Below are 13717 nucleotides of genomic sequence, written 5' to 3' on the forward strand. Positions count from 1 at the left end.
ATATATTCTAACTTTATGGAGACAGTCTGTAAATAATCAAATCCAGTGATCAACAGAATGAACATCAATCTGCGCAAAGGGGAAACGACGATGTGTCAACCTAGTCAGCTTGCCTGACCACCCCATCCCATTAGTCACCTCTTATGGGAAGCATATTTGCCTTTTGTGGCAAGATTGGGTTGGACCTATTCTGCCCTGGATCATCAGGGGTCAGCTGCTTTTGTTTTCTTTTCTACAACTCATAACAACTAAACACATCTCCATTGTTTAGCATTTTATTCTGATTGATTGTTCCTTGACAAAGTACTTTGACACATGAAGAATGTTAAATCTGGCTTGTTTGGATACATATGAATGTAAACATGGTAAAAACGCTGACATGCCACACTTAAAAAGTCTTCAAGAATGAAAGTTGTGATAAATGCACTAAGCTGTTTTCTCACACACAACTGTACCCATTCACACTGAGCACCATCACACTTATTTCCTATGTTGCACTCCTCCCAGGCTACACTGACCAGCATGTCAGCTACATCTGAGTTTCCCCCAGTTGTAAGCATGGACTCACAATGACTATTTCCCACAAATTCCACTCACAACGTATTCATCTACAGTGCAAAGTCAGATATATTGTATCCACAGTGTAGACTATTTGATATTGTTATATATTGTCTTTGTGTTTTAAAAGCAATTGAGAAACTTGTTTAGTGAAGGGAGACTTGGTCTCTGCAAATTGGCATTTCTGGTTCCTTGAGAACTTTGTTTGTCAGAGACAATCTTTCAATAAGGCTGCAATTTCCATGATCCTTAAACTTGCGTGTTCATTAATAAAAAGATACAATTCCTTTTCCATGGATGAATAATCCAAGGAATGCAAAGATAGACCTTCGTCCTCCAACACAGTTATCTCCCCTTCCGGCATCAACAGCCTCATCAGTTGCCACTTGACGCCATCTGGGACACCGTGGATGCGGCATCAGAGTGTGTGAGCTGATACTCTTGGAAGCGCTGTGAGATCCGCTGTGTCAGTTTTAGATACTTCTCCAAACAGTTCGTTGAACAGCTACTCTGATAAAAAAAAAAACATAGATAATTATCTTAAACGAACAGCACGAGCTGGGAGAACCCAGATACTGACATTACATTACCTTAACCACATAGAGATACAACCTCTGGTCTATCATGTGACAAGCCAATACCCACGGCCAAGGTGTACACCAGCTTACTGTTTACATTCATTTGTCTTAAAACCATTCACCACTAGTACCTTGTTTAGTAGAAAAATAGAAACATACATTTTACAGAAAGCCTATCCAAAAAGTCTGATATTTCTGACTTGGTTAACAAGAAAATACACAGAATCATAATCTATGCACATAAAACAATGCCCAGCTGATGAGATGAGGAGATATAAGCAAAATATTTCCTAGTAATGTTTTATCCCAATCTCTGTTTATATTTACCAAGTTTCTAAATAGTTGTTTGCTGATACCTGAACTCATTTAAGAGATACAATGTAGTTTTTTGTCTGCACTTAAAAATTTAGTAACAGTTTTAAACAATATTGAATCCCCTAGAGCCAGATGTACACATTGCACAAGAAAATGTGGTACTAAGGCCAGACCAATTTTATTTCTTGTTTACGGATCCGCCTGCCATATTTTTTCAAGAAAATGAAAAAAAATAAGATTAATTTTCCCAGCTCAAAAAATAAAATCCTAATGTTTTCATTGGCTAAAAATGTAAACTCAAAAGAAAATACTTTTTAGTTTGTTTTCGACCCATATTCACTTCATAAATTGCCAAAAGTAAAATACTTTGAGTATTTAGAAGGAACATTACTTTGACTGAAAATTATATTTTTATTTATTTTCTCATCTGCCTTTAGGTTTTAAGAGGACAGATATCCATAAAACAAGAAATAGAATTGGTCTGGCCTAATTGACAAATATGTTTTCTTCTTGAACCATGTCAGATCTACCTCTCCATCCAGCACCTTCCTGGTGGTGAAGTCATGAACACAATCCTGGAAACACTGCTCAGAAAGTTTGTTGTAGGAAGACAAGAATTCACGGAACTGTAAGACATAAGGATAATACACATAAATTGCATCAAACAGAAAAGAATAGACAGTTTCAACAATAAAACATCACTGAAGTCTTGTAACAAGGATCACCCTGATTCTAAATCTACTTTCTCAACCAGTCTAAGTAAACTTAGCCCCAGTGTTATTCATTACACTCCTACACTGGGTCTAATAAAACCTAGTAGGATGTTGTGTCAGGTGACCGTTGACCAACCTATGACTGCCAATCAAATGCAAGACAGCTGAACGGATTTAACCAATCAGACTATAGCTACAGTTTAGGGTTTGGCAGGAATTTAAAAAACAACCCTGGTTATTGACAATGATCTCTCAACAAACAGAAATCTGCATATAACACTGATATTTGACCTGCAGTATATATGCTTTTTGGTTTCTGTTGACATGATTATCATTTGCTAATATTTCCGCAAGATGACATCCTTTAATATTGCCAAAAACTCTGTTTTCAGTGACTGTTTATTCACTGTTGTGGCGTGCTCCTTCTCATTGCCCAGAAGCGATCATTGGGAAAATAGCATTCGGAATCGTTCTGTACAAACCTTGCATGGGTAAAAGTTCAACAGGTATGTGCGAGTGTCCACTTTCATGATTTGGTAAGATGTGCTCTGATTGGTCAGTCTCAAAGGTTACCTGATGCGACCTCCTACCAGGTTTTGTTAGACCCAGTGTAGGAGTATAGCTAATAACACTGGGGCTATGTTTACTTAGACTGCCTTCTTAACAGAAAATCAAACATATCAAATGGGCAGAAGAAAAACACAAAAATGGCACATAGTTGTCAGGGTTCCTGTTTCAATAGTCCCTGTTAAACATTGTTACATCTATTTAGTTAAGGTAGAGAAATGTGAATATAAAATTTAAACTTGTAATGCGCTTCCAAAAAACACAGACAAAAAAACTAATTTTACCTGACATTTATCAGAAGTAATCTTAAATGTTTCTTGGTGTTGAAATTTATTGTGTAGTGAACTAACCTGTTTGACAGTGCTCTCAGGGTCCAACTGGGGGAAACCACCAGGTGCTGCCGCCATCTTGGTCAAAGCTAGTCACTGAAAGACAAATAGGAAATATTTCAGAGCTAAACATTTTTGTGTCTAGGGAAGCCAAGTGGTTCTTGGTAATTTGCTATGCAGTTTGTGATTCTTGGTCATGCAAGTGCCTGCTGATTGTGGGTTTGAATAAAGAAGTGCCTGATTGTGACATCTAGTTGTCGGCACCAACCATAATTAGTGATGTTGTTTTGTTATGTAATATCAGCATCAACAGATTCCATTCTTTGACGATCTTGAGAATATTAAGCAGTAGTGCTAGGACAGGCACTCCAGTAGTCGAATCCAGGTCATGTACAGGTGGAATCGAGTCCTATTTTTAGGAACTGGGTACCAGGAAAGAGGGGGAACTCTATAATGACAAGGACAAATAATACTTTATCTTTTCCATGATAGATGCAACACACATTTACCACATTGGTATTGTCCAATTAATGGGGCTTATAACTGATGATTGTAATTTGTCTGCGTATGAGCAATGAGTTGTCAAATTATAGTAACAGCGAGAACAAAAAGTTTTGTGCTTAAATGAGGAATGTAAGTAACAGTGTTATGCTTTATATTGGTTAAAGAGATGCAAATTAAATATCTTGAGATCAGTTTTAATGTTGTATTGTCATCCTTTATGTCAAATTGTGATCAAATATTCAGAAAAGGGGCAGAAGCACTGTATCTCTTACATTTCCAGGTATTTGATTTCAGTTTGGGTAAGTACATGCAGGTACTCGATTCCCTTTTTGCCTACCCGTCACAGGCCTACTAAACTGACCAAAACTATTCTTATAAAAAGTAACGAAATCTTGTTGCAGGTGTGTGCCACTTTTTCGTGATAAAAACCACAGGTATTTAGAACAGCATATTAATAAAAATGTGCAAATGAGGGAGTACCATAAGTAAGTGACTAGTAACTGCTAAATGTAGTCTGACATATGAGGTATTAAAAAAGGTGTAACTGGGCACAGAAGAAACTGATGTAATGAACAAGGGGAGATAACATGACGAGGATATCACGTCTATTCGTATTCGTAACCGAAACGCAACCGCCACTGCATTTACAGATTTTACGACAATACTGGATGTTTTGCTACGTTCGTCATATTTTCAGACACACTTACCTCCAGATATATACGACAGAAAGTACACTAGATAGGTCTTGGATTCTCCCTGTGTAATTTTCAGTGTTGCAAGACGAAGCGTCTGCTTCGAACTGATCTAGAAGAGTAGAGGTCAAAATTCATTCATTTAGTTGTAAACGCTACTTTTGCACCTATTTGGCTACATCCTATAAGAGTTGGGTATGGGAGAATACAACCGCTAAAAAATCTTTATTAAACGTATCCCAGTAATAAATTACCTTCTAAATAAAGTCGAAGAAAACAATCATCAACACATGTTCCGGCATGTAGTTGAAACTACCGGAAATAGGATAGGTAGAAAATGCATTTGTACTGACGTGTTCCATTGGCTGGCATTGAAAGTCGTAATGTATGTTTTTATATACGAAGGCGGTCAGGACTGACTAGAATTAATTTCTGACATAGTTAATTTAGACAGTCCTTAAAAGGATCTATAAATATGGTGTTATGTTGAGAGTTTTGCTGTACTGAATTACGACATTGCCGTATATGAAAATAATAGCCAATCACACTTGCTTTAACAAAAATTATACATAGTTTACAAACATGGTCGCAAAAGCGAGGCAAATATAAGTATTTGAGAACATTTTGTGGATTATGTCGCTGTGGCAGGTATAATTGCTAACTATTCTAGCCTTTTTGAGCTATGACACCTACATTACTTTAGTCTTCCTGATGTAAGAATTACCTGAACCCGAAATGAGTTGACTTGGTGGCTATTTGCTCGTTTCCAATGGGCCCTGACTCTCGTCATGACTACTTCTTGAAGTATTTTGAGAGCAGTGTCATATGGTAATATGGTAGTTTGTTCTTGTGAACGCCTTGACAGTTCTCCAATATTGATTGGTACACTTGTTAAAAAGGAAAGGAAGTAGTCTAACACAGATTGTCTTTTACTGTCAAGGAGAGAATTCTGCCTTTGGATTGTGTGTCACATGTTTTGCTGACATGTACATACCACTCTCTATAGACTCCATTGTGCGTGAAACTTGACCTTGCTCCAGATTTTATTTTTTAAGCCTTGTTTCGTTTTGTTTGAGAGAATCTTTATAAAAAAAGACACAATTGCCATGTTGTCTGTTTATATAGACCATTACAGAGAAAGATTACTGCAGGTACATTTCATTGCTGTTTATTATGTGTGTGAAAGTTAGACATAGTCTCAGTATATTTATGTCACTCATTAACCATGTTAATTGATAGATTTATGTGTTATAACATTATCCTTTGCTGCAGAATAAACTGGTGCTTTAATGCCACAACAGGATTTTTAAATTTGATACTACAAATGTCTAGGCAGGTGAACCCTGAGTAGACCTTTGCTTTGTACAATGAAGGATAAGTATTTGATCTAATCTGAAGTCATCTTGCTGACTTGTTATGGCCAATTTATGCATTCTGAATTTTTACATTACATCCCAATGATTGAAGATCTAATCTAATGTCAGCCTGTTAAGAGTGTTAGCTTAGATAACATTTTGAATTTTGTCAACAAGATCCAGTGTCAGTGGCTTCTTCGAACCCTTCCCTGACCTATCTTGGATCTGAGCAAAAGAAACCCCAACGAAAGTCAAATGTTGACGGTGAACTCTTTTGGATGTAAATGTGCTCAGAAATAAAATGTGCAATAACATAACACTGTCTTTATTCTTTTCATTCAGACCTGTGTCACTGATCAAGCTAATGACACACACTCTGAAACAGTTTTTCAGTATAAATCATGTCAATTCACTTTGTATCTCATATGTAAAGGTTGTGTCTCTAACACTTGTCTGTTTCAGGTGGGATTCAGGCCAGTTATTTGAAGTAATCAGTTTGAGAATGAAATGGTCAAGATTTAAAGTGAATTTCAAATAATGGAGGTTGAAACCAATGTGCATGCTCATGACACACACAACAGCATATTGGAGTTACTGTCGGTGACAGATGCTGCAGTTCGTGCTCTGGACAAGTCAACCAAGTCACAGGGATCACAGAAATCACAAGATTCCCATGATGGCTCACCTGCTTCTCAAAGATCGGTGAGCAGCAAGGCTTCTTCCAATCGGGACAAATCAAAAACTTTGTTGCGGAGTAAAGACCTCTCTGAACACTTACTGACTGAAAGTGGCATTGGCAGATCCCAGTCTGCATCTGACGACAGGAGAGGTAAAGAGACAGGGATAGATGGGAAGAGCTCTGCACAGGGAAATGAATCTGATAACAGTACAACAGCCAGTGATGTACTGATATCTTCAACTCTGGCTGACCCAAATGACAAGGCTAATAGAAGTTTCAATACCAGCATTTCATCAACCCAGTCAGCTCGGAACTTAGACAACTTCAATGTGTCAGGAGCTCAGAAAGTGAAGGTGTCCAGAAAACAACTGAGAGAGATCATCTCGCCTCGAGAGTCAGAATGTGCTCCACCACTCGTGTCGAAACCTGCAGCAACATCCCCTGCCAACTCACGCTCAAACTCCATCACATCAGGATCATCTAGGAAACACAGTGGGAAACAAACATCTAATGAATCAACGCCATCTGTGAAGACTTCCAAACCAGCTCCTGATGTGCCTTCATGTACAGTTAGCTCACGTCCCTTTCCAAGTGCACATTGGGCAGCTCAGGAAGGGAAGACTAAACCTGTCCAAGGTGGCTCAGACAAGGTTCTTGAGGACAAGGAGGACAGAACCAAACTCCCTGTGGAGAAACACTTAACTGCTGCCAGCGGAGAACGTGTTGTCAATGTCAGCCTGATCTCACATCCCTCAGAAGATGGGTCAGGGAAAACTGGAAGTGCAGGTGGGAAGTTTTTTAGGCATTATCATTTTTTCTTGGTCGTGTGTTGGTAGTTGTACAAGATATTACAGTCAGCATATTTGATCTAATTCCAAACATTCAGTTTGCTCAGTTCTACTTGTGAGGGTTATTATAGGTTTTTTTTCTTTTGGGGGTGTTGATTTTTAAGTATAACATAGTGTCCTGTAAACTTGGTTGACTTTTTTATGGGATGGTGATACCATGGTGTTAAAAAATCAGTAATACTTGCTGTATGTATTATTTTGTCACATGACATTTCTGTGGTTTGAGTAAAATATTTTTATTGTAATACTAAATCTTATGGCATGCTGTATCAGCTTAGTTTCATGTATCTTCAGGTAATGTGAGCAGTTCCAGCGCCAGCTCGCAGCCTGAGATTGTGACCGTTCCGGAGAGAATTGTGACAGTGTCAGCAAGAAATATCTCTGCAGGAACATCATCTGACGACTCAATGGACAATGGAGTACTCGCAGGAGGCACAAGTCATAGAACCTCACGCTTTCAAGCTCTTAACAAGGTGAGATAAACAATAAACAGGGGAGACAACCTCAGAGAGATACACTGATGCTTTTGTTTCAGTAGTTGAGTCTGTTCAGAAGAGCAGTGTGACCTGTCAATGTGTGACCTTTATTTGGCATAGTAATGTCTTGTTTAGTGCTAGGTTCACACTGTCGTGCGATCCGTTATGAATGCTTCGACTGGCCATTTGTCGCTGATCGTGGAACTTCTTTGAAATTTTAGGGTTGGATATGAGGTGATGGGAGTCAGTATGCTCTGATTATCTGCGATTATAGCCATGATTTTAGTTGTGGCATGAATCATGCTTTTGTGAACATAGCATGAACAATACAGTGGGAATAGGCTTATGTTCCCAGGCAATATCTGATCTCTCATTTGATCTGATCTCTCATCCCTTCACACAGTTGAATGGTCTGCGTCAGGGAGCTCTAACTAACAAGGATTTGGAGGCTGGACAGCAAGGAGGAAAGGGAGACGTCTACATCTCAGAGTTCAGACTGACAGACAAGCAGAGGATGGCCAAGGAGGCTTTGGGGAAAAGGTGATGTATACACATCGTTGCATGTGCAATTAAAGTATGAGTCGGTGATATTTCGACTACAGTCAATATCGCCTCAGACCAGACAAACCAGTGATTGATGAATTGTGATGTGCTAACCATTCAGCCAGACAGGGATAGTACTGGTGAAATGTAGATAGTCTAAATGCTTTCTCCTTAAAGCTCACATGCAACGCAAAACACAACTTTGCAGATTTGGATACCTATCAGTATGGACTTACAGTATCAAATTATCAAAAATGCAAATTCAGTTTTTAAAGTTGAAAGCAATGTGATGAAATGACTTCAGTGAAGTTGGAGTTCAAATTATTTACGAATTTCACTCCAGCTGGGGTGAAAAGTGGTTTCAACAGCTATGCTTGACTGCACACACAGTGTATGCGCAATGATTAGTTTCATGTGGCTTGAACCAAGATGCCTGGATGGTTTATTCCCAAGAAAGTGATTCGTAGAAACAAATCAAGTGATGCATGCAAGGATCATTGCTGTGGTGGAAGTTAGATAATTAAAGATTTTTCTTGTGGTTATATGCATCTAGTGTCTGCAGTAACAAAAAATGCACTCATTCCATACTTTTTCTCCTCTTTTTGTCTCATTTTTCTTTTTTGAGGGTTGGCAGATTTGTAAACCAAGTTTTCACGAAATTGTAGCATTAGAAATACTAATATCATTGTTAAATGATGATCTGCATCACATAGCTTCAATTACTGACCACATACAATTTGAACTTAACACCTATCAGGCTAGATAGTTTAAATGGCTCGTGCCCTTGAATTCTATCTCTGTCACATTATGTAATTCCACGACAGGTAGATGTAATGCTTGGACACATGACATGTTATGATGTCAGTTGATTGCAAACAAACTGCATCCATTTTTCTCGGATGACTGGATTGGAGGAAATTGATGCAAACTCAAATTGTCAGTTTCAAGTTCTGGTTTGTACTTAGACGAATGACAGTTTCCAGCCAAGCAGTAGCTGCCCGTCTCAGTACAGTCTAAGTAAACTTATCCTCAGTACTTTTCGTTGACTTCACCACTGAGTCTAACAAAACCTTATAGGAGGTCGCGTCAGGTAACCTTTGAGATTGACCACAGCTTACCAAATCGCGAAAGTGGACATTCGCACAACCCTTATGAACTTTTGATCTCGAAAAGGTTCGTACCTGAATGATTCCGAATGCTATTTAGCATACGATCGCTTCCGGGTGATGTACATGGCGTATGTACAACCATGACAACAGTGAGTAAACAGTCGCTGAAAATAGAGTTTTTGACAATATTCAAGGATGTTATCTTGCGGAAATATTAGCTAATGGTATCCATGTCATCAGAAACCCAAAAGCGTATATAATGCAGGTCAAATAACTGTGTTATATGCTGGTTTTTGTTTGTGGAGAGATCTGTGTCGGTGACCTGAATATTTTGAAAGTCCCTCCGATCCCCAAATAGTAGCCGTTGTCTGATTGGTTAAATCTGTTTGATTGGACTGTCATTGGTTGCTCAAAGGTTACCTGACACGACCTTCTACTAGGTTTTGTTAGACTCAGTGGTGGAGTGTAATGAAATACACAGAGACAAAGTTTACTTAGTCTGCATCTCAGTATATGTTGATTGCACCGAATGCAGTTGTAGAAAAAATGAACACGTATTCACAGAAGCCAACATTTCTATATACCTGAGCATAACGGCAAATAAACCAGCAAATGAAAGTTTCCATTACGCTTGACTTGGTTTTGTATCCAGGCTGCTTCGTTTCAAGGGTATTATACCCAAGTACAGAAGATGGCACTTTGGATTTGTGATTGTACTCTTATAATTTTTATGTATTTGGTTGTCATAATCGGAAATGTATATTATATGTCATGAATGAATGATAATTGTGTTTTGATTTTGTTTGGTTTTTTGGTTGCATGTAAGCTTCAAGTCTAATCATTTATATGATCATTTGTCTCAAATGGACTGTGGACTCGTACTATTTGTAAATGAGCAATGGCATCCACCACACCAGGTGACATGATGTACTACTAACCCTCCAGTCTCATTTTTCAAGCTGGTTTCTTAATAGGGCATATTTACCTGTTTATGACTGATTGTACACCTCAATATGCAAATGGTTAAACTGATGAGGAATTGAACAGAACTGTTCTTTATGTGCTTTATCTCACGCAAAGGGAATGATGTTACATTGTTCATTTGTTTGTTAATGCCTGAGAAATATTCCAGCAGTATAAATACAAATTATGAAGTCTGGACCAGACAGTCCAGTGATTTACATCAAATGATTCTATCCACTCGATAGGGATACCATACCATGCATTAACCAAGTCAGGGAGCCCGTCCATTTGTTTCTATTAGTCACCACTTACGACAAGTATTGATGGTGATCACTGATTCTAAGCTGGATCTTCATGGGAAGGTGTTTACTGACATATGTTGATCATGTCGCAGGAGTGAGCAAGTCGGACCCGTCCGACGGATGGTGCAGCCTAAGTTTGTCATCAAGCACAATTCGGCACCCACCTCCCAGGGTGAAAAAACAGAGACTGGGGACAAAACGTCGGAGTGCATCACTGCTGCTGTAGCTGCCACTGCTGCCGTTGCTGCAGCCCAACCTTTCATTAAGGTGAGCAGTTTAGTTATTTGTACACAGACAAGTTCTCACCCTAGTAATACATTCTCAAATGTTTCTAACGGTCTGTTCTCCAGTACTTATTGCCACATCATTTTTCGTTATAACTTGAGAGCTTTCATGCACATGATTTATGTGCAGCATGACGCTGCATGATTTTCCAGTAGGACTGGGACAAGTCCTTATGACCAAGCCCTAACTGGGTTTCCTTTGGAGGCTTCTAGAGTTATGTCGAAAATTCCCTTTTGGGAATAGTTTTATTTGAAGTCTTTCATCAGGAAGTCAATGCACTTCAAATTTTAATTAGCTACAGTTTTGTGTCACGATTCATTGTTGGTGTCTTGTGTTTTCAGGCTCAGTATGAGCTGGAGGAGAAGATGTGTCAGCTTATGACCCGCATCACGGAACTTCAGAAGGTAGAGGCGAAAGTTGCTGTCCCAAGTGAGGAGAAAAGTCGTGTGGCAGAGCTGGAGAGACAGGTGTCTGACCTTACAGAGAAGAGGATTGACCATCTGGAGAAGCTGCAGCAGCAACAGCTTGAGATGCAGGTACAGCAATTTAGTCAAGTAGTTACCTGGTGTACTAAATCTTTCAGAGTTCCGACATACATGGCAACCGATACTAGATCTGCAAGACATCTGTTTGGGCAGGTTGTGCGTCACTGTTGGTGTGACACTGGAACCGAAGACTTATTGTGTCAGTTGTGCCTAATTCATGTTTCAGTGATTCTGTTAAATATACCACTCCTCATGGAGTTGACATACTCCCAACATCACAAACATGCTTTTGCTGTATGCAATCATCTCTTAATGTTACAAATTATCGTGTTCTCACTTAACTTCTCTCATATTTGCTTAATTAGGCCAAACTGTTCATGTCGGAGGGCTATAGAGGTGGTCAGCCTCAGAGACGAGGTGCTCGCTCACCACCAAGGACAGCAGGTGCCCCCAGGTCCCCATCACAGACATCAGGGTCACGCACACCTGAAAAGTCCAAGAAGGCCTTCAGCAAGTCTAAGCTGTACGTGCCTACTAAGAGTCGCAGTAACCAAAGTTTCCAGAGTCAATCGGAGAAGTACCATTCTGAGACAGAGGAGTTGAGAACCTCCCCGCTAGATACACCTGCCCCAAGAACCCGTCCCCCCAAGCCGGCAGTATATGAGTCACAGCCACAGAAAAGTAAGATATTGATAATATAACTAGTTTATATCATCCTTTACAGTATTAACCCGTAAAGATCCAAGTTAAAAGTGGTCTTGCTTCACTCACCCATGCGTGTTAGAGGCATCCAGTGGAATCAGGTGGGCAGGCTCGTTGACTTGGTTTATACATCTCATTAAAATAAATCTTATTTGCATAGCTTGATGCTCATCAATCATGGATTGTGTTGTCCAGATTTCATTGTTTGCAGACCACAGTCATATAGTCGAATATTGCTGAGTGCAGCATTAAACAACAAACCAACCTTTATTGCATTATGGTGTTATTCATTGCTTCAACTTGTGTAATAACCTTTCACTTTAAAATAAAATTGGTTGTGAGCCAAGCATATTAGACACAAATCGATGTGTGCTGCCAAACTGACTGTGTGTTCTTGTTACAAGTAAATTGCATGTGAATCTGTGGTATTTGATTGGCTGAACAGTTATTTTTCCATAAAAGGAAAGTATTTGGCCCTGACCACTAACAGAGCAACCTTCGTAGCAAGTGATTATCCATACACAGTTCACAAAGGGTAGTGGGTGATGGGGTAGCTTAGACTTCTGGGTGAAGTGTCCGCTCATCAGGTTTAAAACAATTCCCATCCATGCTTACAAACAAAGGGTTGCACATAATCCATTCCCACATACAAACACTTGTACATCTGGAGGTGTTATTGGTGATGGGTGCCCATCTTACTTACCAAATTAATGCTGTGATTGTTGTTAAATTGCATTACAGTGGCTTTGTGGAAAAGCAAACTAGCATAAGTATAAAGGTATGATTAGGCCAGATTATTTCTTGTCCTACTGATTTGTGTCCTCTGAAAGCCTCCAATCAAAGTAATATTGCATCTAAATACTCAAAGTATTTTACTTTTGGCAATTTATGAAGTGAATATGGGTCAAAAAACAACCTAAAAAGTTTTTTCTTGTGAGTTGACAGTTTTAGCCAATGAAAACTTTAGGATTTTATTTTTTGAGCAGAGAAAATTCATTTTTATGTTTTTTTGTCATTCTTTAAAAAATATGGCAGGCAGATCTGTAAAATAAGAAGAGAAATTGGTCTTTCCTTAAACACTATCAGTGTATTATAACACAACAACAAAACAATGCAACTGTTAGTGTCTTACAGTAACACCTTGCATATCATTTGCATTCATTTTGAGAAAATGTATCCAACAATATGTGTTGAACATATTGAACATATTGATGAAGCAGTTCTCACAGACATGGTGTACTTGCTTTAGATCGTGGCCTGTTGGAGGAGATCCTTGCTACCCAGAACTCCCCTGACCGGAGCTCCCTTCACTCCACCCAGCTGGCACACAGTCCTCCTACCAAGCTGGCCCGTGATGTGGAGACCTCAAGGTAATCGCCTTTATATTCTGTATTTCCTCGGTTCCAGGATACTGTAATGGTGTCTTCACACTCATACTGAACACACATGTTGTAGAGGACTGATGGAGGTGGATGTCTCCAACTGACAACATGTTTGTGTTTCAAGGATTATTCATGACTCTGACACAAGTTGTTTGACATTGTTTTTGATGTCGTCTGCTCCAGCCAGTGTGTTCCCAGATACTTTCTTCCGGGTTGGCGGTGTTATAAAAAATCTGTCACCTGTGGTATACGTTTACATTATTTTTGATTGCGTCTGCTCGTGACGGTGTATTCCAAGGTACTTACTGCCAGGTTGACGGTGTTATACAGAA

The 13717-nt window shown here is 39.2% G+C and overlaps 2 protein-coding genes across 3 annotated transcripts in view; one reads left to right on the forward strand and one right to left on the reverse strand.

Annotated features, from left to right (window-relative positions):
- Positions 1-259: 259 nt before the first annotated feature.
- LOC137293905 (mitochondrial import inner membrane translocase subunit Tim9-like) lies at positions 260-4590 on the reverse strand. 2 transcript variants are annotated; one of them, XM_067824716.1, is made up of 5 exons: positions 4511-4571; positions 4272-4368; positions 3082-3156; positions 1982-2077; positions 262-1068 (listed from the first exon to the last, which is right to left on the reverse strand). In XM_067824716.1, the coding sequence occupies exons 3-5, from the start codon at positions 3136-3138 to the stop codon at positions 934-936; spliced, it is 288 nt and encodes a 95-aa protein (XP_067680817.1). In that variant the 5' UTR covers positions 3139-3156; positions 4272-4368; positions 4511-4571; the 3' UTR covers positions 262-933. The 2 variants fall into 2 exon arrangements, with proteins under 2 accessions (XP_067680816.1, XP_067680817.1); XM_067824715.1 differs by lacking the exon at positions 4272-4368 and having other exon boundaries at positions 260-1068; positions 4511-4590.
- A 216-nt stretch (positions 4591-4806) lies between these two features.
- The window catches only part of LOC137294775 (TALPID3 protein-like), a 118955-nt gene continuing 110044 nt past the window's right edge, over positions 4807-13717 (forward strand). Inside the window, exons 1-8 of the mRNA XM_067825886.1 lie at positions 4807-4904; positions 6074-7076; positions 7433-7611; positions 8018-8154; positions 10624-10798; positions 11158-11352; positions 11667-11982; positions 13253-13373. Coding sequence (XP_067681987.1) covers positions 6149-7076; positions 7433-7611; positions 8018-8154; positions 10624-10798; positions 11158-11352; positions 11667-11982; positions 13253-13373 — 2051 coding nt within the window. The 5' untranslated portion in view covers positions 4807-4904; positions 6074-6148. The remainder of the gene's footprint in view (positions 4905-6073; positions 7077-7432; positions 7612-8017; positions 8155-10623; positions 10799-11157; positions 11353-11666; positions 11983-13252; positions 13374-13717) is intronic.

Source organism: Haliotis asinina, chromosome 8 (assembly GCF_037392515.1).
Source record: "Haliotis asinina isolate JCU_RB_2024 chromosome 8, JCU_Hal_asi_v2, whole genome shotgun sequence".
NCBI lineage: Eukaryota > Metazoa > Mollusca > Gastropoda > Lepetellida > Haliotidae > Haliotis > Haliotis asinina.

Coding starts and splice junctions, on each gene's coding strand:
- LOC137293905 (XM_067824715.1), bottom strand. CDS start 3,138: ATGGCGGCAGCACCTGGTGGTTTCCCCCAGTTGGACCCTGAGAGCACT. Junction 2,078..3,081: donor CTGAGAGCACTGTCAAACAG/GTTAGTTCACTA, acceptor TATGTCTTACAG/TTCCGTGAATTCTTGTCTTC. Junction 1,069..1,981: donor GGAAGGTGCTGGATGGAGAG/GTAGATCTGACA, acceptor TTTTTTTATCAG/AGTAGCTGTTCAACGAACTG.